The 22494-nt window shown below is 45.2% G+C and overlaps 1 protein-coding gene across 3 annotated transcripts in view; it reads right to left on the bottom strand.

The window, feature by feature from the left end:
• Positions 1-22494, bottom strand: part of SIPA1L2 (signal induced proliferation associated 1 like 2) — a 232180-nt gene that overhangs the window by 65880 nt on the left and 143806 nt on the right. For all 3 annotated transcript variants that reach the window (XM_047760317.1, XM_047760319.1, XM_047760320.1), the window contains exons 6-8: positions 20731-20905; positions 15661-15764; positions 5300-5457 (exon numbers count right to left, since the gene is read on the bottom strand). In XM_047760317.1, the coding sequence (XP_047616273.1) occupies positions 5300-5457; positions 15661-15764; positions 20731-20905 (437 nt within the window). The remainder of the gene's footprint in view (positions 1-5299; positions 5458-15660; positions 15765-20730; positions 20906-22494) is intronic.

Genomic DNA, 22494 nt, shown 5'->3' with positions numbered 1-22494 from the left:
ACACATTTTTTTTTTCTGTGCTGGGATGAATAAAGGAAGCGATGCAGGCTTCATGTTCTTCACTGTAGAAAACCCTGACAGAAGTAGAAGTGAAGTGAATTAAGGAATGAAAACATTCTGCCCCCCTTGTTCTGTTAGGTGTGAATTCCTCTTCTGGAATGTGTCTGGTTAGACTCTAAAGAGCTCACAGTCCCCAGGCGTCTCTCACCTGGGCTGTAATCTGTACACTCTTCCCCAGAGTTCACCATTTCCATGGAAACAGCTGCAAGATGGAAGCTGGTCTGGGCGAGGCCTTAGCTGGAATGACGGGGAGGGAAGGGCAGGCTCCCTTTGGGACTAACGACCAAACTCACTCATGTATGTTAGTCAAGGTACTGAACCAGAGAAGGATGTGGGGGCTTGACTCCTGTCCTCAAAGAAGGTTCTAGAAACTTGGCAGTGGTTGAAGTGGCTGAGGACCTGACCCCCTACTTGACCCGTCTTCTGCTCCCTGACACCTGAGGATAAACGCTCTAGGCTGAGTAGGAACTACCTTGTCCTTACATGTTCCTCCTGGAGGGCTGTCCCAAAGCTCTCTGACTGGACTGTGGTTAGTCTTACAACACCTAGGCTTCTCCTCCAGCACGATCCACCAGCTCCAGCTGCCCCCCAGCACCAGCCATTATAAACCCCCATGCTCACCTCTCCTAAATAGGGTTTTCTCTTCCAGTGAAGAGCACAGACTCCTTCAGTATTTTACCCAGAGAACACTGCAGAGGTTGAACCCCATGGAGCATATTACATGATTACTTTCTGCACTTGCTCTGTGGATCTCAAGCTACTCTCTGATTAGAGCCCTTATACCCTTGAGCCAAAGCATCAGGGCGGACTTTTTAACATCTAGACATGTTCCAAGATGGCTCTCCCCCTGGATCTCCATTGTGGGTGCAGAGAGACATTGGTTAAGGGGGCAGCTCTTTTTGTCCCAAATATCTAACTGGACATCCCCTCTCCAATGTATGATATGGTGCTGCTCAATAAACTGCAATCCTATGCATCTCAGATCAGAGCTGTCCCAAAGAAACAGTTGCAGAATTTAGGCATAGTTGGTCCACAGTCACTATGATGCTCTGGGGATGGGGACCAATTTGAGATTCCTTGGTTACAAAAGGCTACATAATACATAATCCTTAATTCTTTCGAGCAGAGTTAAGGTCAGAGAAATACTTCTTTTTTTTTAAGATTTAGGTAACTCCCAGTGGGTGGAAGCAGGAGTATATTTTAGAATTTCTTATTTTACCCAAATCACCTGATAGCATTTGTTGGTGATTTAGATCTAAGGTGCCTCCACTGAGGGCAGCAATACCAAGATGATCCTACCTTTACATGCAAGTTCAAGGGTTTTAGGAAAGCATGGTGGTGAAGAGCAGAACTGGGTGCTCTCACCTGGAGTCCAGCTGCACCACTTTGTGAGGGACTCCGAGTTAGTACCTTGGTGCCTCTGTTTCCTCATCTGTAAAATGGAGATGAGACTAGTACAGTGCTCAAAAGCCCATTGGGAGGATGGAAGAAAACAAGGCATGTGAAGCTATGATTAACCTGTTATTATCACTGTTATTGTCACAAATCGTCATTATCATCCTCATCAGTTTAAGAGTAGCATCCAATTTTTGTAAGCAGGGGCCACAGAGTAAGATTTCTGAAATGGCAATCAGCACTCCCTGTAGATATTTCTTCCCTTGTAACTGACAGTTAGCTACTCAGTTAGCTACTAAGCCTATGCAGCAAGAAGTTTACTCATTCAGTTACTGAGGGATGCATTGTGCCAAGAGTTTATCTTGGAAAGTACGCAAACACAGACACACACATCCTTCCTCACTACCTCTGCGATGGCGACAACTGCCGAAGTGAAAGAACCTCGTGTAAAGACACAGGCCCTCCTGCTCTTCAAAAAATTCAGGCTGGGGAGTTCCCATTGTGGCTCAGCGGGTTACAAACCCTACTAGCATCCATGAGGACAGAGGTTTGATCCCTGGCCTCCCTCAGTGGGTTAAGGATCCAGCGTTGCCGTGAGCTGTGGAGTAGGTCAGACACTTGGATCCCATGTTGCTGTGGCTGTGGATGGGCTGGCAGTTGTAGCTCCAATTTGACCCCTGGCCTGGAAACTTCCATAGGCCACGGGTGTGGACTTACCAAGCCAAAAAAAAAAAAAAAAAGATCAGGCTGAAATGACATTCCCTGGAGCTTTGAGGATGCCACCCCCTCATTTCTTTCTAGGTTCAAGTGGCCCCAGCATCACTTCTTGACAGTGCTGGGGTACCTGCATCAAAGCATCCATGCGGGATGCCTGCCACTTCCCTGGCAGGCAAGCGCCTGCTCGCCCACACTCTGGCCCATGGCCTGGTGAACAGCACAGAGTCAGAGGGAGCACCTCACCCCGTGGCCCTTCCAGAAGTGGCTCTGCAGTAAGTGGCACTGCAGGTCGTCATCCTCCGGAAGTCACTGCCACTCAGCACCTGCCCGAAGCTATGCCCCAGGGTCACGGTGCATGTGCCCTCCACCCTGTCTTCTATAAAACATACCTGTAAGACGCAGAACCTAGAGAGCAGCAGACTTGGACCCTAATTTACTGTTTCCGCAGATATTATTTTAATGAATTTGCTTGTGACTGGTATGTTTTGAGGACATCATGGGAAACGGGTCTAGGAGGTGTTTCTAGAAAATCTGGGCACTGTCACCATACTCCAGGTGGCAGAGGAAACACATCTTCATGAAATGCCATGGAATTGACTACAGTTTTCTAGATTATGACCGATCTTTTGGGAAACACTCATGAAGCTTTAAGCATGATCGGTGCAAATGTCTGAGGCACCTCCAAACATTTGAGGTGCTACTAGTTCACATTTGAATCTCATTAGTAAATGATAATTTAGTGATAACAATGTGGTTTCTTAAAAGCCAATGACCCCATCTTTGAATGGTTTACTACACGTCTTGTGTCATACAAAGCCACTTTGTCAAAAGGTGAGATCTGTGTCAAAAGCATCCCTCCCCAATAACTGAATTCAACCCAGAAACCCCCAAAGAAATAAAAATAAATAAGTACTACCAGTCTTTAAGGTGTGTGTGTGTGTGTGCTAATGAGCTACCTCATGATAGAAGGATAAGCTAAAAGTAGAAAGTAATTAAAAATACTTGATTTAGGAGTTCCCGTCGTGGCGCAGTGGTTAACGAATCCGACTAGGAACCATGTGGTTGCGGGTTCGGTCCCTGCCCTTGCTCAGTGGGTTGGCGATCCGGCGTTGCCGTGAGCTGTGGTGTAGGTTGAGGACGAGGCTCGGATCCCGCGTTGCTGTGGCTCTGGCGTAGGCCAGTGGCTACAGCTCCGATTCGACCCCTGGCCTGGGAACCTCCATATTCCGCGGGAGCGGCCCAAGAAATAGCAACAACAACAACAAAAGACAAAAAGACAAAAGACAAAAAAAAAAACAAAAACTTGATTTACCTAAAAATAGTAGCCCCTCAAGTAACACCAAATACAATAAAGCCCTAGGCTTACGTTTCCAATCCATTCGGAAGGTTCATTTAAGATTATTTTTCATAATTACCACTCGTCAGGTGAGATCTAAGAAGATAAGGCAACTTAGCACGCTTGCACCAACACGATCTGTTTTTTTTGTTTGTTTGTTTGTTTGTTTGTTTGTTTTAAATAGCTAAGCTCACAATATGTGGAAGTTCCAGGGCCAGGGACTGAATCCCAGCTGCAGCTGCAAACCTATGCCACAGCTGCTGCAATGCGGGACACTTAGCACACTGCACCAGGCCGGGGACTGAACCCACCTCCTCACAGAGACCTGAACCACTGCAGTCGGATTCTTAACTCACTGTGCCACAGCAGAAACTCCAACATGATCTGTTTTAAGCATGTTTTTACAGCCTAGATGTCCTTTATTACTCTTTAAATATTTTGTTGTTTTCTATCACTTTTTAATTTTTTAATTTTTATTTTTGGTCTTTTTTTCTTTTCAGGGCCGCACCCGAGGCATATGGAGGTTCCCAGGCTAGGGGTAGATGGGAGCGACAGGTGCCAGCCTACACCACAGCCATAGCAACGCCAGATCTGAGCCAAGTCTGCAAACTACACCACAGCTCATGGTAACGCCAGATCCTTAATCCACTGAGAGAGGCCAGGGATCGAACCTGCATCCTCATGCATGCCAGTCGGGTTCAGTAACCACTGAGCCATGACGGGAAATCCCATTTTCTATTACTTTTTTAAAAAATAAAAAGTAGTTCTGAGCATTCAGGCCAGTGGGCTTGAACCCAGGGGTGTACAAGAATCATGACAGGAGGAAAACAGGCAGCTGCTTGGGTGGACTTTAGGTCTGTTACAGCACAACCCCCCCATGGGGGAGGGGGGTGCAGAGAGTCAGTGTTTAACAAGGTGGCCGTGAGGCAAGATTAGGGCCAAGAACTTCTGCCTTCTAGTCTGTATTCTCTAAGATGGCTGGGCCTGGGGTGGGGACGCGAGCTGTCCCCCAGGAGCACACGGGCCAGTCTCCCAATCCCCTAGGAGGGCAGGTTCTGCCAAGTGCTCAGGCCCCTCCAATCTCACTCCCAGCCCTGCCCCGACTTGGCCCCCAGGGCAGCTTACGGGACAACTACTGAGATGAGAGCCAGGGCCCCCAATAGGTGTTTTGCCTACTGCCTGCTATTTATGTCTCAAAATTACATATCAAAGTAGGTACTGTTATCCTTCACTTTCAGAGAAGGACTGGAAGGCTCTGAAAAATAAGCTACCTCGCACAAAGCACCATGAAAGCATCTCAGGCCAGGAGATGCTCCTGTGACAGCTGCTTCCTGAGACAGAGGCCAGAGCAGGTGTGAGCAGGGGCCAGACGGTCCCTGGATGTGGAGGCATTGGGTGGCCTGGAGGAATCAGGAACACACACACCCAACGCTTGCCTGGCGGCCCTGCGGTGTTTCCAAGGTCCTGGATGAAGAAATGTTTTCCCGCCAGGGCTCCCTTCCTCCAGGAGGGCACAGAAATGGCCAGTGCCCTGCCTCCCAATTCTGGAGGGGGCAGGGGCGGGGGGACCCCCATTTCTGAACTGCTAGGAAGCCTGCTGTTTCAAAATGGGAAGAGGGCAAGGATTTCTTCCAGAAAGTTCCCAAATGAAGACTGGGGGAAATAGAATTGAGGGGTGTGTGTGTGAGAATCATGGGCTTGGAATAATAACTGGAAAGCACAGCTGTTTGAGGGAAAGATGTCCTGTTTGGACAATCCTGGGAGCACGGCGCGCCAGGGCTGCTGACTCACCTGTAACACACATTCTCGGTACACGGGTTATGCACTTTGACGATGACGAAGACGTGTTGAAAGTGGGACCGGATGCTTTTGGGAGTAAAAGGAAGTGCTCCAGGCTCTTGGAAGACAATGGTCACGATGTCATTTCCTATATGCCTTTTCCTCAGGAGCTGCGGTCAGGGAAGTGAACACACAGAGAGTTACAGGCAAGGTTTGCTGCGAGAACCAGATGTGGGAATAGATACAATTCACCCAGCTTTCAACTGAAAGGAGTTGTCTTTGTTTTCTGGGTTTTTGTTGTTGTTGTTGTTGTTGTTGTTTTAAGAAAAGCAGACCTATAGAGAGAAAAGCCTCAGTGTTTAAGTACATCTCTTTTCCTTTAAAATGCAGCTTGCATCTCTCTCCTCCTCTTGATCTTTTTCACCCTGAAATAATTGCACGTTAGGGCTAAAATCACTTTAAGGAATTGTGTAGGTTAAGCCCTTCAACTTAAAAGAAGGAGACAGCACAGGGTTCCTGGGAAGGGACAGCGGCTGCAATGCTGTCCCTTCTCCAGATAGATGCATGGGTGCATGGGGTGGGGGGGCTTAACTATCTTTGCTCCCACGGTCCTACACATTTCTGCACAAAAAACACACAAGACTGTCATAGTGGTGGCTAATCTATTCCAACCAATTAACTGAAATCTAGCCTTTTTGTTTTTCTTTCTAAGGCCGTACCTGCAGCATAGGGAGGGTCGCAGGCTAGGGGTCAAATTGGAGCTGCAGTTGCCAGCCTATGCCACAGCCACAGCGATGCCAGATTCAAGCTTTGTCTGCAACCTATACTGCAGCTCATAGCAACAAAGGATCCTTAATCTACTGATTGAGGTCATGGATTAAACCCACGTCCTCATGGATACTAGTCGGGTTCATTACTGCTGAGCCACCACGGGAGCTCCCCAAAATCTAGCCTTTTAAATGTACTTCAGACACACAGAATTCCACCAGATAAACAGCTGGAAAACCCAGTACATTACGGATGCGGCAGGAGAGAAGGAACCCCAGGGCAGTGACATTTTAACACCTTTTCTTGTGATGTTCCTTCTACCAAGACTGCCCCCCGCCCCAGTCTCTCCCAGGCGATTCAGGTCTCTGTTCAGCATCACTTGTGAGCCTGCACTGGCCTTGCCCCTGTACACCAGGCCCCTTGTGCCAATGACATTAGTTGTTGTACCCCATTCTGATTGTTGGTTTATTTCTCTTGCATAGGTCTTAATCTTCAGGAGGCCAGGAGATGTGATTGTTGACTTCCGGTTTCCTGGTTTCTAGTGGCCTGCCCAGGACACAGCAGACCCCCAATACACACTGGCTCAATGAATAAACAGCCACATAACACCGCACAACAAAATGGAACCCGCTAATAAATCCATACACTTCATAGGCTTATGTGTGAACAGCCATCAGCGTCTGCGCTCACGAAGTTTCTGATCCTCAGTTTTCACAGAGACAATAATCCTTACACAAGTCGGTGATGTCACTGGGTGAATGGTATAATCTTAGGTAGTAAATCCTGCTTTACGAGGAATAACAAAGACAACGAGCTTGCTCTGAAATTTATTTGGCACCTACAGAACATACTTCACTGTAAAGAGCATTAAGTTCAACTTTTAAAACCTTTTCAACTCAGATACAAAAAGGATTTCATTGTCAGGCCCCTGACTTGTGATCGAGCAGGATAAAAGGCCTGGAAAAGTGGGAATGAAGTAAATGTCCCTTCTTCCAGAGTTCACGATGTGCCAGTGAAATCACAGATTCATGCACGGGAAAATTCCTATATTTCAATCCCCATGGTTAAAGTTATAAACACACAAAAATTGTTTTACTGCTTGAGTGAAGTTCAGAAAGACATCTTGATATACATTAATGAGCCATCTACAGTTTCTAAAATGTTTTGCTCGATATATAGCATAAAAGATGCCAATTTAGATTCATGTTAAAAAAAATCAGTAGCAAGCGAGTCATAAATTAACATATATTATTCACCTGTACTGTAGTGGACAGCAACGTTAACCATAATGAATATTTCATGTAAAGAAAAGAAAACGAGGCAAGGACTCTTACCTAGAACAGGCATCAAAACGAACAAGGTGAAAATCGTACAAGGCTAAGATATTGTTCCCTTTCCCCAATAACTGAATTACATGATTCACATGTACTGTAACAGGACAAGGGAAACTCAGGAACAAGTGAGAAGTTAACAACAAAAACAAAAACATCTAAAAGGCCCCAAACAATAACAACAGCAAAAACTCAAACATCTAACAATCTGTTTTCTGAGCAAGGAACACAGTGGCTTACACTGTACTTTCTTTGATATCCTGGAAACACAGGAATTCGCAGTGTCCCGCAAAAGATGGAGCTTGTAGTGGCCAAGGCCATGCCAGGAACTCTGTAGCTCCTCCTGCCCGAGAGACCTGGGCGTCTACTGGCTGCCCTCTTGGTTAACCCGGCAGCAAAAAGCTAATTCCTACCTATTTCTCTTCCTCTTGCAGTAAGAGGTTGAGTCCAACTCTATACTTTACCGCAGGAAGATTTAGTTTTTCATTATAATTTTTTTGTCTCTCTTTTTTTTAGGGCCACAGCTGCGGCATATGGACATTCCCAGGCTAGGGGTCTAATGGGAGCTGCAGCTGCTTGACCTATTCCACAGCCACAGCAACGCCAGATCCTTAACCCACTGAGCAAGGCCAGGGATCAAACCCGAATCCTCATACATACTAGTTAGGGCTCGTTAGCACCTAAGCCACGATGGGATCTCCAGAAATATTTAAAGCATAACTTCTAGGAAACTTTCGGTCCAGTTACCTTGACGACCTGCCAACCTTATTTTGTCCCCTTCTAAGCATATCCTTTTGCTTTGTAAGATGGGCTAGAAATGTTTTTAAAATTCTAATGAAGTGAACTATTGTCACAAAATGCATGCTCTAGAAAAAATAAAGGTGGGGAGAGTGGGGAGCAGGGGTAGGAAGGGGCAAGGAGATTCATAAAGTGGAAAATAAAACCCTGGCAGAGAATAAACTGAGAAAAACGAACACCTTGTCCATGACTAGGATACCTGACTCTTTTCAGAGACTAAAGAAATGCAACATCTAGAAAGTTAACAGAAACATGATTTTGTTCTCAGACTTTTTAAATAACCTAAGTAATTCTTAGGCTTCTTACATAAAGGTTCTCTTCTGTCCTTGGTTAGGTTTCATTCTAACTGGTTAATGAAATTCTGTAGAATCAGAGTCCGGAAACGGGAGGGGAAAGGGTGTGGTGGCCCTTAAACCAGGGCAGCCCAGTAGGACAGGAAGGCAGGTTCCGGTCGCCAGCACACCCCTGGCGGCACCATCTATTTCAGGAATTAAGGGACGACATCTTCTAGGCCTCTCTAGACATGAGAGGCTCCTAACACTTTTGCAGAGCCAAGGGAGCCGGCGTAAGGTCCTCAAATGCAAGCATGAGTTAATAAATATTGTACTAGATTTACACAGCCAATTCTACTAAATTCCCAACACTTGATTCAAACTGAGAGACAAGAATCAGCTCTTGTTGTGACAAGGAATGTGAAAATGGGATTCTTCACCCGATTACATGACAAAAAGCATGCTGCGGAAATAGCAACCTTTGGGTTTATTTCTAATTCCTTTCACAAACTTCAGGGTCTGGCAGGTCCAGCTTTAACTTGGTGCAGCAACCACAATGCAAGGGAAAACAAATCATCTTCAGGCGGCTGCATGTACATCAAAAACAGCCTCAAGTTGACCTTGGTTAGATCTACTGGCCTCTATGCAAATAGCTTCATTTGTTATATATATTTTTTTAAATCTAGCAAAATGGGGGAAAAAAGCATTCTGCACCTAGTTCTGGAGGAGACGGGAAACAGGCTGCACAACATGAAACAGAAGCAGTTGGGATGTAGTTCAGAAATCATCTCCAAGAGTTAGTGAAGAGAAGGCTGAACTTGAAACTGGAGAAGGCAGATCTCCAGAGGTTCTTGTCTTAAGAAGCAAACATGTGAAAAGCAGGATGACTTCAAAGAGAAAATTACATCACTTAATGATTACTTACAAGTTCTGAAATTCAAAGCAATGGGCTCAGAAATAAGCAAAGAATTAAATGTGTCTCTATTGAAAAAGCCATCATGGTGGAGTTCCCATCATGGCTCAGCTGTAATGAACCCGACTAGCATCCAAGAGGATGCGGTTTAATCCTGCGCCTTGCTCAGTGGGTTAAGGATCCAGTGTTGCTGTGAGCTGTGGTGTAGTGGCAGATGAGGTTTGGATCTGCTGGGGCTATGGCTGTGGTGTAGGTTGGCGGCTACAGCTCTGAACCTACCCAACCTGGGAACTTCCATATACGGCAGGTGCGGCCCTAAAAGATCAAAGGAAAAAAAAAAAATCATGGAGTTCCCTGGTGGCACAACAGGTTAACAATCCAGGGTTGGCACTGCAGTGGCTTGGGTTGTTGCAATGGTGCAGGTTTGATTCTTGGCTCAACTTCCACATACTGTGGGCGCAGCAAAAAAAATCCTAAGTTCTGGATCTCAATTCTTGGGGTGTCAGCTAAAAGTCCTAGCAGTAAAAGCAGGGCTGACAAATATGGGTTGGCCTGATCCTTCCCACAGTCTAACCTCATCACACATCTTTCCCTTTTAGCCACTGGGTACCTAAAACCTGCCCATGTGCTCCTGCAGCAGGCACTGTGCGCTTGCCAACCTCTTGCTTAGACAGTGTTTCTCCTTTACACGGAGGGCAAGCTTCTCCTCCTTCAGAGACTGTCCTAATTTTGCATGCACACACACATCACACACAACATCCCCCCATACATACTCTATACTCAAGAGAGCACGTACCAATGATACAAATTTTGCTTTTTTTTTTTTTTGGCTTTTTAGGGCCATACCCATGACATATGGAGGTTCCCAGGCTAGGGGTTGAATCGGAGCTGTAGCCACCGGCCTAGGCCAGAGCCACAGCAACACCAGATCTGAGCCACATCTTCAACCTACACCACAGCTCATGGCAACGCTGGATCCTTAACCCAATGAGTGAGGCCAGGGATCGAACCTGCGTCCACATGGATGCTAGTCAGATTCATTTCCACTGAGCCACGATGAGAACTCCTGAGAATTTTACTTAGATTTTTAAGAGCCATCTAGAGGATCCCGTGGAAGGACATGGAAAAGGTGAACATAGTCATCTAAGTAACAAGAGCGAGCTGGAAAACCCGCACACGTTCCCACACACGTGACCAACAATCGACATTGAGAGAAGGAAAGACTTGTCCCTTTGCTTCCACAAACGAGTAACTGCGAGTTAACTACTCTTATCTCAGATCAGCAAGATCACAGCAAATTTAATCATCATTTCAAGGATGCACTGCTGATTATGATTTTAGATAACCCATATAAAATATGATATAAAATATTGTACCAATGGCAAAAGTAAACATACAAACCAGTTAAGCAAGGCTGAATATTTTGGAAGTGGAGAAACAGACATAAATCAAGAATGTGGATTTGTAATGATTTAATGACAAGATGATAAAAGGATTATGAAGATGGAAGCATTTCTCTTCGGAAACTAGGCAATTCCAGCCCTTTTTCAAATCTTTTTTCAAAGTTCTTCTTATCTGGTATAAGTTTACCTTCCTAGGTCTGCGAATTTCTGGGAATAAAGTTAATACTGGAAAGCCAAATAAGCATATTATTCTTCCAAAATATTCCAGATTATCATTTATAGGTGAAGCCAAGAGCAGGACCTGCTGGTTTAGCACTTAATGAAGGAGATTCCTCCAGTGTTTGGTTTCTTAGCAGCACCCATGAGAGACTTGTAGAAGTATGGACACAAACCTCTTAAGGCAGGGGCTGATCATCCGCCTCAATTATGTGGAGAGGGGGTTCCAGCCTGCCTCAAGCCTGTCACGTTCTGCCCCCATCACCTCTGCAGATGTCAAGCCCAGTATTTTTCAGACAGAATGTCAGAAACTTTGGTCTGATTCCTCAGGAACCTCCATGGACCCCTGCCAAGGGGAGCAGTTCTAACTTTACACGTGCATTAAAAAAAAAAAAAAAAAAAGGAGTTCCCATTGTGGCTCAGTGGTAATGAACCCCACTAGTATCCATGAGGACTGGGGTTCAATCCCTGACCTTGCTCAGTGGGTTAAGGATCTGGTGTTGCCATGAACTGTGGTGTAGGTTGCAGACATGACTCAGATCCTGCATTGCTGGGGCTGTGGTGTGGAGAGGCAGCTGTAGCTCTGATTCAACCCTTAGCCTGGGAAGTTCTATGTGCCACAGGTACGGCCCTGAAAAGCAAAAAAAAAAGAGAGAGAGATTACAGTGTGTCAGTAGGAGCCCTGCTACCTCTGTATTACATACTTAGTTTGAAGATAAAGTTTTTCTGCCCAAGAGAAGTATGAGGCTAATTTGTGGGGTTCCTGTCACTGATAAGAACCCTTGAGAATTTAACTCTGCTTTGTCGATAGCACTGGCAGGAGAGAAGCTTGCAGGGGAGGCGACCCTGGGAAAAGTGGACGGACTGCCAAACAGCCCCAGAGGGAGATGGGGGAGGAGGGCAAACACTCCAACACTCCCAGATCAGGCTTCCTTATCATCCCCCCAGTCTGGCTGCGTTTTCTTTGCAAGAGTCAGACATTCCAAAGACTGAACTCTCCTGCGACTGTGGTGAACTCTTTAAAGACTTTGAAGACATCCTGGAATTAGCTTTCGGTTTGATTTATTACAAGAGCAAACCCAAGAAATTATATCTGAGGTGGACGTGTCTGGGCCAGTTAAATAGTCACCAAAACCGGAGTGCCAATGAGGCCAAAGTCAGAGCAGAGATTCAGGGAGAGACCAGTTAACGCTGCTAAGTTCTGTGGCCTCGGCAGCAGTCATGAGCCCAGAGGGTCACTTCAGACCCTGATGCCCTTGGAATTTACACAGTTTGAGGGCACAGGTTGGGTGGTTAGAAATCCAGCGAGAGGAGCATAACCCACAGCCAATTTGGAAAGTACAGGTTCCAAGACTGCAAAGAGCCACTGCTGACCTGTGAACAGTTACCTGATGACAGCTCAGAATCAGCACAATATTTTTTTTTTATTTTTATTTTTTAGGGCTGTACCTGTGGAATACGGAAGTTCCCAGGCCAGGGGTCAAATCAGAGTTGTGGCTGCCGGCCTACACCACGGCCACAGCAACTCAGCAACTCTGAAACTCCTCTGTGACCTACACCATAACTCATGGCGATGCCAGATCCTTAACCCATGAAGCAAGGCCAGGGATCAAACTTGCATCCTTATGGATACTAGTTGGGATCATTAGCACTGAGCCACAATGGGAACTCCATGGATCAGCACAATAGTAAATGTCAAGGTAAAAAGAACTTTCTGAAATGACTGAAATTAGTCCCTTACTTTCTTAACTACTCAGGCCTTGGCTTTTTTTTTTTTTTTAATTATTTTTTATTTTTAATTTATTTTTTGGCCACACCCATGGTACATGGAAGTTCCCGGACCAAGGCTTGAACCCGAGCCACAGCAGCAACCTGGGTTGCTCCAATGACAACCCTGGATCCTTAACCCACAGTACCACCAGGGAACTCCAGGTCTTAGCTTTTCATAATGGAGCTTTAGGATCAGGAACAGAAAGATAAGAAGCAAATTAAGTCAATCTAAATTACTTGTCCTTCATATCTCATAAGTTATGAAATAATAATTACAGCTAAAACACACTGAGCATACTCTGGGTCGGATACAATTTTAAGTGCTTTCTACTCGTCTAATTCTAACTACTAGCTAAGAAAAGGTTCGTTAATTCACTCAACGAATGCTCATCGACTACTTAGCACATTCTGGGTGTGGTTCTAGGTGCCCAGGACACCTTGGCAAAGAAAAGAGGTAAAAGTCTCTGCCTTCAGTGGTAAAGGAAACCAAAGCATAGAAAGTTGTGCCTGAGTCACAAAATTAGCTGGTGGCTGGGATTCATTTCTATGAAGCATGGTTTCAGAATTTTTGTGCTTAACAACTACCTTTTTCTGCTGAAGCTTTTTGCCAACCTAGAAGGAGGAAGCCGTAATGAAGCCCTAGAATCCCAGAGTTCTGACAGCAGGCGAGAGATTTCATGTACCATCCTGCCCAAATACAGCTCCTGTGTGCCAGATGTCCCCACTTATAAATCCTCAGAAGGCACCTCAAAAGTTCCTTCTGCCTGAGTCTGGATGTTGAATCCTTCTCAGTGCAGCACTCCAGGCATCTCGCCCCCCTCCCCCTCCCCCCCCCCCCCCCCCGCCCCCCGCTCCTGTTGGCCATCTAGACATTGTCCTCACTCTATAGTCAAATTTCTTCCCTTTTTTTCTTTTTTTTGTCTTTTTAGGGCCACACCCGTGGCATATGGAGGTTCCCAGGCTATGGGTCAAATCGGAGCTGTAGCCACCAGCCCACATCACAGCCACAACAATGCCAGATCTGAGTCGAATCTGCGACCTACACCACAGCTCATGGCAACTCCGGCTCCTTAACTCACTGAGCGAGGCCAGGGATCGAACCTGCTTTCTCATGGATGCTAGTCAGATTTGTCTCTGTTGAGCCACAACAGAACTCCTATAATCAAATTTTACGAGACTCTGACCCCAGCCCACAAGGCAAGTGACTGCTTGTAAAAGGTCCGGAATGCAAGTCCACTGGCTCTTTCCTCCACCCTATACTCACCTCCTTTATCTAATCATTACTTGTCCATATCCTATGCTCAATGTATAGATTTTCCAATGAACCATATATAAGATCATATACATGCCATATATATAGCAAGAGCAATTCAAAAAGCAAAACCGTTTTCTACAGTTTTCCACCTCTAATCCACCAGTATAACTTAGTCAATGCCACGGATTCTCAAGTTAAAAAAGAAAAACAAAAATGGAACCAAATGAGTCTCTAGGCTACAGTTTGTAACGTATAATCTCAATGTGCTGGGAGTTTCAAAAAATCTCCTTTATGGGAAGTTGAAAACACCCATGTACCCCCCTCCCCCTCCCCCATCCTTCCATCCACATTTTGTGCATAGGACTTTTCAGGGGTCGTTTCAGTGAAAGAAAGCCAGGTACAAAGCACTTATAAAATCACAATTTGAATTACTGTTCTAGTAACTAGAACCTGACTAGTATCCATGAGGCTGTGGGTTCGATCCCTGGCCTCGATTAGTGAGTTAAGGATCCAGTGTTGCTGCAAGCTGTGGTGTAGGTCACAGATGTGGCTCAGATCCCGTGCTGCTGTGGCTGTGGATCGACTCTCAGCCTGGGAACTTCCATATGCCGCAGGTGTGGCCCTAAAAAGAAAAAAAAAAAATACATGTTATGGAAGGATTGTGCCTCCATCTCATAAAAAACATACAGATATGTGATCAAAAGAAAGGTTCTCCGTGGGAATGGGCAGAGCTCTGATTATTAGAAAACACTGGAAAATATAGGAAGGACAAGGGAATGAGGTTAAGTGTTAGGTAGGAAACCGCTCCCATCTAGCAATTACCACGAGGAAGGTGAACAGAGGAGCTGTAGCTCCAAGTGTGATGAGCTGGGCTGGGGGTCAGAGGCCTCTTTCCCCTCCCAGCTGCAGGATCTAAGGTGGTTCTTGCAACCTGGGAACAAGGCAAGAGGTCTCTTTGAAAAAAATGCATCCTTTGACTACTTTAATTGAATTTCATGAGCATTCAGGAAAAAAAAAAAAAGGAAAAAGGAAGAAAAAGTTCTCTGCGACAATTAAGTTTCATTCATTTGACATTCATTTGACATTCATTCAAATGCTTACTGGACAAATACTATGCAGTCCTCAATGTTTTCATCTAGGTCAAAGAAGTGCAATTAAGTGATCTCAGGAAAACTACGTTTTCTAAGCAGGAAAACAAAGTTTGCTTTAACTCTGGATTTAACCCCAAAACAATCAAACCCCCTGAAATTAAAGAACGGCACAAATGAATTATACAGTTCTTTCTTACAATATTTTCTAGAAATAAGTTATGCACCCACGTGCAGAAACCCAAATTCAGGTTACATAGTTGACCCTTTTGTAATTAACACAGTTGACAATGGTTCCCCTTAAGATTTTACCTGGCGAGCGATCCAGGTGAGCATCAAAGAGTTTCTAAGTTTTGTCTGAAAAAAAGGGCAATGCAACCCTTGCCATAAGACTCCTTTTCAAGCCCAAATGGTTCCAAATGATGAAACAATGACTGTTCATGCCATTCGAGGAAAAGAACATTAATGATTCATTGCAAATTCTCAGAATGCCAGGCCCATGGAAGGCAGCGCTCAGGGTTCATCTGCCTTGAACGGAGGGGCTGTAGGACGTACGTACCTGCTGCCTGTTGTTGGGCATGTGGGGAAGCATGGTGGACACGTGGAACATGAGCTCATAGTCTTTGTATGTGGTGTACAGGGAGTGCGTTCCAGTAGAATCAGCTAGCAACACAAATCGGGTACAAGTTAGGCAAGGGCAGAATGAGCAATTCACATTTAGAAGGTCATTATTACACAAGGCAATTCAATTGAAAAAAGCAGACCGCCCAGTAGTAAAGGATCAATGTCGTGGTGGTGCACCTGCTCCACCTCACCAGGCAGTGTTTCTACCGCTTTCCAGCCCATGCCTGTGGCCTTTGCGGTTTTCTCAGCGGCTCTCGCCCATGTGCTTTCTCCTGAACACACAGCTTCTCTTGTCTTTCTTCCTACACTCTTGCCTTCCCAGTACTGATCTGGCCGACCCATGTCCAGCAAGATGCTTCTGCCAGGAGGATTACGGGTGAGCGGAGAAGGAAAGAAGCTGGAGGTATGGCCTGGTACAGGCTTGGGTGCAATCCTTAGCACGGTCTGAGCTAGCTGGAAGTCGGCCTTGTTCCATCCTGTGCATGTGCATGCATGTGTGTGTTTACAGTTCATTCTTTTTTTTTTTTTTTTTTTAAGACCGCACCCATGGCATATGGCGGTTCCCAGGCTAGAGGCCGAATTGGAGTTGCAGTTGCCAGCCTAGGCCACAGCCCCAGCAACGCCAGATCTTAGCTGCGTCTGCTCAAGGCAACACTAGATCCTTAACCCACTGACCGAGGCCAGGCATCGAACCCACGTCCTCATGGATACTAGTTGAGTTCACTACTGATAAGCCACAATGGGAATTCCTACAGTTAATTCTTAGCTATTCTTGCGCACTTGACCTCCAGAACCCAGAAAAATGAAAACAGGATTCACTTAATATGGAAAGAGGGCCAGAAAAACGTTAAGGATTTCTTCCCTGAATGATGGAAATAATTTTTTTCTCTGTTCGACGGGTGATGAGATGATGTGGTCATACGATTAAGACTGTGGAGAATGAATGTGATCTCTTATTGTATATCAGGCACTGACATGAGTTAAAAAACTATGACATTAGAATCCCTGTTAATCACACAGCTATTCATTTTTTGGAAAGCAGACTGATTCTGTAAAAATTCAAAACCCATCTGTATTTTCTCACAAAGAGTTTTGACACCCAAACCAACAGGGCAACTATAAAACATTAAAGTAATAATTTTAGGGTAGAGTTCTGAACCACTGTGCATGTGGCTAAATAAAGACAAAAAGATTAAAAGTAATTAAGATATAAACAGAACTCAGTCTTGCCTTTCTCAATCTTTGACCTATATACAGGTTTATTTTCTACCTTTTAACAGTAATAAACAATACTGTTCAACATTATTCAAAACAAAGTTTATTCCATTGTGTTTGTTGGTGAAACTCTAAGTAGTCAGTTTGGGATAAGCTTTTTTTTAATCTGAAAGTTAACAACTTTAAAAACATTCAAACATCTAGCTTTCATAGGCTTTTGTTATTTTTGTTCTGAATTCTATGGTATATTTTTATTTCCAATATTTATACCTGACTAGAAAGAACCCCGAAAGTTCTCTAGAAAAAAAAAAAATCCAGATTTCCTGTTGTGGGTCAGTGGTAACGAACCTGACTAGTATCCATGAGGATGCAGGTTTGACCCCTGGCCTGGCTCAGTAGATCAAGGATCCGGCCTTGCTGTGAGCTGTGGTATAGGTCCCAGATGTGGCTTGGATCTGGTGTTGCTGTGGCTGTGGTGCAGGCTGGCAGCTGCAGCTCAGATTTGACCCCTAGGCTGCAAACCTCCATATGTGACAAGTGTGGCCCTAAAAAGCAAAAAAAAAAAAAAATCCTACAATTTTGCACTAAACAGGTCCTCACAAGAGGTGATTTTGTGATTAAGGTGAATATATACAAGGCTTATCTGAAAATATTGAGACATCTACTTGCAGATGGTCAGGGAGAGTACTCATCTAATAAGCTATGTATGAAGTTTCCAAATGAAATTTTCTTTTAACTGTTCGTTGAAAAAACAGTTGTTAATTTTCATTGGACTTTAGAGAGTAAATGTCGTTTTAACTGTTCTGTCTCTGGGCCTTGGGAATGAATGTGGCTTTGGAAGTGAACAGGCCCCGTCGTGGGGAATGATGCTCGTCCCTCCCTCCCCACCATGAAGATAATAGCACTGAAGGTCAGAGGACGAACTAACCCAGCAGGTTCAATGACTCCCATCACGACACTGTTAGTACAATGCTTAAAGTCAGTAAAAGAAATGCTGACAGATGTGTAATGTCTGTCCAACAGGCTTCAGATTCAGGAAATTGCAATGAAAGAAGAAAAATGCATTGGGGGGAGAGGTGGGATTGGGGAGGAAACACTTTAAAAAATGGGATCATAATTTGTCTGTCCCCAGCAGTACTAAAGGACAAAATTCTAAAATTATTTTTAAAAAGTTTTCATCTCAAACAGTGTGATAATGGCAAAGGTACACTCACAAGCTTGCTCAAGGGTTTGTTGCAAATATTTCTATTCAAAAAGAGATGGAGGGGAGTTCCCGTCGTGGCGCAGTGGTTAATGAATCTGACTAGGAACGATGAGCTTGCGGGTTTGATCCCTGGCCTTGCTCAGTGGGTTAAGGATCCGGCTATAGCCACGAGCTGTGGTGTAGGTCGCAGACGCAGCTCGGATCCTGTGTTGCTTGTGGCTGTGGCATAGGCCGGCAGCTATAGTTCTGATTCGACCCCTAGCCTGGGAACCTCTATATGCCTTGGGAGCAGCCCTAGAAATGGCAAAAAGACAAAAAAAAAAAAAAAGAGAGAGAGAGAGAGAGAGATGGAGGCCTTCATGGTGGTCTCTGGTTTTGGCATCCTCTGCACTAAACCAAAGAAAGGCTGGCCATGACCTGGGGTCTCTGCTGGATAGCAGAGCACCTAAGCAGCTCACGGCCCCTCCATTTCCTGCCCCATTTCATCTTGTACTTGAGAGACAAACAATCCATTTCAAGCTGGAAGGGACATCTCCGATACTCTAGCCCCCTACTCTGAATTTTCCTCATGAAGAAAAAGAGGCCCAGATATGATCAAAGTCTTATGCGCAGACAGAATTAAAACTGAAACACTATTCTCCTGAATTTAAGAAGGAATTTTTTTTTTTTGGCCTAAGGCATGAAAGACATAATTTTTATTTTACCATTTGACAAATATAACTCTTAGAAGCCTGCTCTCCGGTAAAACCATGCCACAATTTCTCTGCATCTCAGAGAATGACTTGCTCATAAAAATAAAAGACTTTGTTGATTATTAGAATCAACATGTCCAAGTCTTGTTCTGATGTTATCACTTCCTTGAGCTGAGGTGCGCAGTACTGCATCTGTAATATATTAAAGACATCTCCGAGGTCATAAACTCTCAAAGCTCATGTCAGTTTTATACATAGGAAAAATATCTGCGTTATCTATGCTGTAGTTTTATGGAATGCACAGATCAGGAGCACTCAAAGTGTTTCCTCTGTCTGCTCCACTGCAGGCGGACAGCAGGCACACAGAGCAAGGAGTCCCTGATGCAGCAGTTCTGCAGGAAGGTCACTCCTAAAGGGGAGGCATGCTAGCACCTCTTGAGGGTGCGTGGTGGTCTTGTGGGTGAGGGGCACATGCAGAGAAAAAAAGAAGAAAAATCAGAAAAGGCTTCACTGATCTTTCTTAGAATATGTGGGTATTCACAATGAGTGTCACAAGTTATTTTCCAATCTTTCCCCTTCTGAGGCAGAAGCAATACACATGCAACAAAAGCCAACCTTAGCGTGTGTGTGGACACGCAGGGGCCCATGTGTGAGCTAACGCTGTCTCAAGGGTCTTGGGATCTATCCTCTAAGTGCAACTTTCGATAACAGATCAAAATCCAAGAACTGGAGTTTCTGTTGTGGCTCAGGGGGTTAAGAACCCAACTAGTATCCATGAGGATGTGGTTTTGATCCCTGGCCCTGCTCAGTGGGTTAAGGATCAGGCATTGCTGTGGCTGTGGTGTAGACCAGCAGCTGCAGCTCTGATTCAACCCCCAGCCTGGGAACCTCCATATGCCACAGGTGCAGCCCTAACAAAAAAAAAAAAAAAGAAAAGAAAAAAACCCAGAATTGGCGACAGGCACGGAGCATGACAACCAGTACTACCCCAGTCTAGGTAGGAGTCACTGATGGCCCCAAGGGCAGTGGACACGGGGTGGACCCCCTGCAGGTTCAGTCCTGGCTCAGCCACACACTGACGCTCCCTCAGGGGAATGTTTGCACCCACTGCTCCTGTTGGGAGGGGCCAGGTGCCCTCCCAGACCCTCCAAGTTCAGCACCTCTCTGCTCATTCCCCATTGAAAAGGCAAACGATGACTTGCCTGACAATAAGAATATCCCCCAATACAAATAATCACTCTGCCAGGTATTTTTAGGTGCTAAGAGCAACTAAATAACAGCGCTAATACAAAGATAAAATATTTAGAATTTAAGAGGCCTTAAGGAATGGGATTACCTAAAGGAAGAGCCAGAGCAAAGTCACCCATCCCAGGAGGGTATAATCAATCAGACTGAGAGCCCATTCGGGCCCCCGTGGAGGGGACCCGCCTAAGGTCCCTGGGATATAGAATGGCCTGCTCCCCAGGGAACATGGTCAAAATGGAAATGAACTGTGAATATGGCTGTGAGCAGGGCGTGAGTGAGCGCGGTGGTGCTGAGTCTTTCGAGAATGAAAGCAGGGACTGGCCTCCCTGCAGTGGAGCCAGGGAGTAATAGAGAGGTGAGGCAAAGAGAAGGAAGAACATATTAAAAGATTCCTCACGAAACACCGGGGACTCTCTGCTATGGTTACAAAGGAAAAAGAATTGACCTTTGAGCTTATGTGGAACCCAGACCTCTTGAGAAATATGCTTCTTCTGTTCAACAGAGCAGATCTAAACTCCATCCCCAGTAAGCTGGCTAGGCCGCTGCTGGGGTCAAGAACGGGAGAGCAAGGGGCGTCCGGCTGAGCTGGATGTGGCATGTCTGCCTTTGGAGAATTAAACCTGCAGATGCACACGAGTCGGAAGCTTACTTTTATTGTCTAGCTGAGCCCGGTATTTGCTAAATCCTTTCAGCCGCACTCTCTGGCCCAGCAGATCAAGGAATTCTTCAAAAGCTGGTCCCGCCGTCTCGTTGTTGTACATTTCCTCCTCTGTGCTCTGGCCAGCTTTGCAATAGAGGATCCCGATCTTGTGCTGAAAGCTCAGCTGAAATGGGGGAGAAAGGGAATTATTTGGCAAAAAAAAAAAAAAGAAAAAAAAGAAATATCAGACAAGCTAATAATTAAAATTATAGAAGCTGAGAATTCTGTTCACAGCAAAGCATGCCAGGATGAGTCCCAGAAGTTAAAAAACAAAAGAGGAAGCAACTGTCAACTGTCAAAATACTACAAATACATAATGAACACAGAGACCCCCCCAAAAATGTCAGACACCCTAAGAACCATAATGGATGGCCAGGGCCCTGTGGGAGTTGCCACTTTCCCAAAATGGACAGACAGGTTCAACTATTTAAAGAAAACAAAACAAAAACAACTGGTGGGTCACCAGGATCAGGATTCCCAGTGTTGTCGATGCTGTGGGGAGGGAACTTCTGCATGCCATGGGTGTGGCTAAAAAAACCCAAACAAACCAGGAATTTCCATTGTGGCTCAGCAGAAACAAATTTGACTAGCATCCATGAGGATGCAGGCTCAATCCCTGGCTCTGCTCGGTGGGTTAAGGATCCCACGTTGCTGTGAGCTATGATGTAGGTTGCAGACACGGCTTGGATCTGATGTTGCTGTGCCTGCGCTGTAGGCTGGCAGCTGCAGCTCTGATTCACCCCTAAGCCTGGGAACCTCCATATGCTGTGAGTGTGGCCCTAAAAAGCAAAAACAAAACAAAAACAAAGCAGAAAACACAGAGGTCTCGTCGTGGCGCAATGGAAACGAATCCGACTAGGAACCTTGAGGTTGCAGGTTTGATCTCTAGCCTGGCTCAGTGGGTTAAGGATCTGGAGTTGTCATGAGCTGTGGTGTAGGTCGCAGATGCGGCTCGGATCATGCATCACTGTGGCTGTGGCTGTGGCATATAGGCCGGCAGCTGCAGCTTTGATGGGATCCCTAGACTGAGAAGCTCCATATGCCGTGGCTGCGGCCCTAAAAAGACCCAAAAAAAAAAAAAAAAAGGGCGACAAAAACACAACAAACAACCCCATTTTAAAAAGTTTTCCCGCTCTGGTTCCTAACGCTTTTTTTTTGTTATTGTTATTTGAACATTCATGGAAATAGAAAAGATTGTAATGAAAAAACAAATCAAACTAAGGTCTGGTTAGGAAAGAATCCCGCTGGAAATTGTGATATACGTATATGGATAAAATAATGTTTCCTTTCCATAAAAGTCACTTTGGCTGAACCAATTACCGTCACTTGTACATTTTTTACTATCTTGAAAACATCCGCTAAACGTACAACAGCCCATAAAGAATTTTAATAGCAACTGAGGAGTTCCTGCTAGAACTCAATTTCCCTGTCAATCCCACATCATTCTGGGAGCTACCAGCTCCCAAGGCTGGGAGAAATGGGATCCCCCTTACAGCTTCCTTCGTTTCCTTCAAGAGGAACTACTTCTCACTCAGGAAATCAGGGCACTTAATCTCACTAGCAGCAATCTGAGCCTCAAAGGCTGACAGATTATCTGACATTGCCAATTCCCTAAAGGCATCAATCCATAACACTGCTCCCTGTTATTACCGAGCTGTGAGACAGAGCCTGCCTTTCATCGGAACTCCCAGCTGACTATCTCTGTAAAGTAAG

This window comes from Phacochoerus africanus, chromosome 15, assembly GCF_016906955.1.
Source record: "Phacochoerus africanus isolate WHEZ1 chromosome 15, ROS_Pafr_v1, whole genome shotgun sequence".
In the NCBI taxonomy this organism is placed as follows: Eukaryota; Metazoa; Chordata; class Mammalia; order Artiodactyla; family Suidae; genus Phacochoerus; species Phacochoerus africanus.
This window is presented reverse-complemented; position numbering and strand designations above follow the sequence as displayed.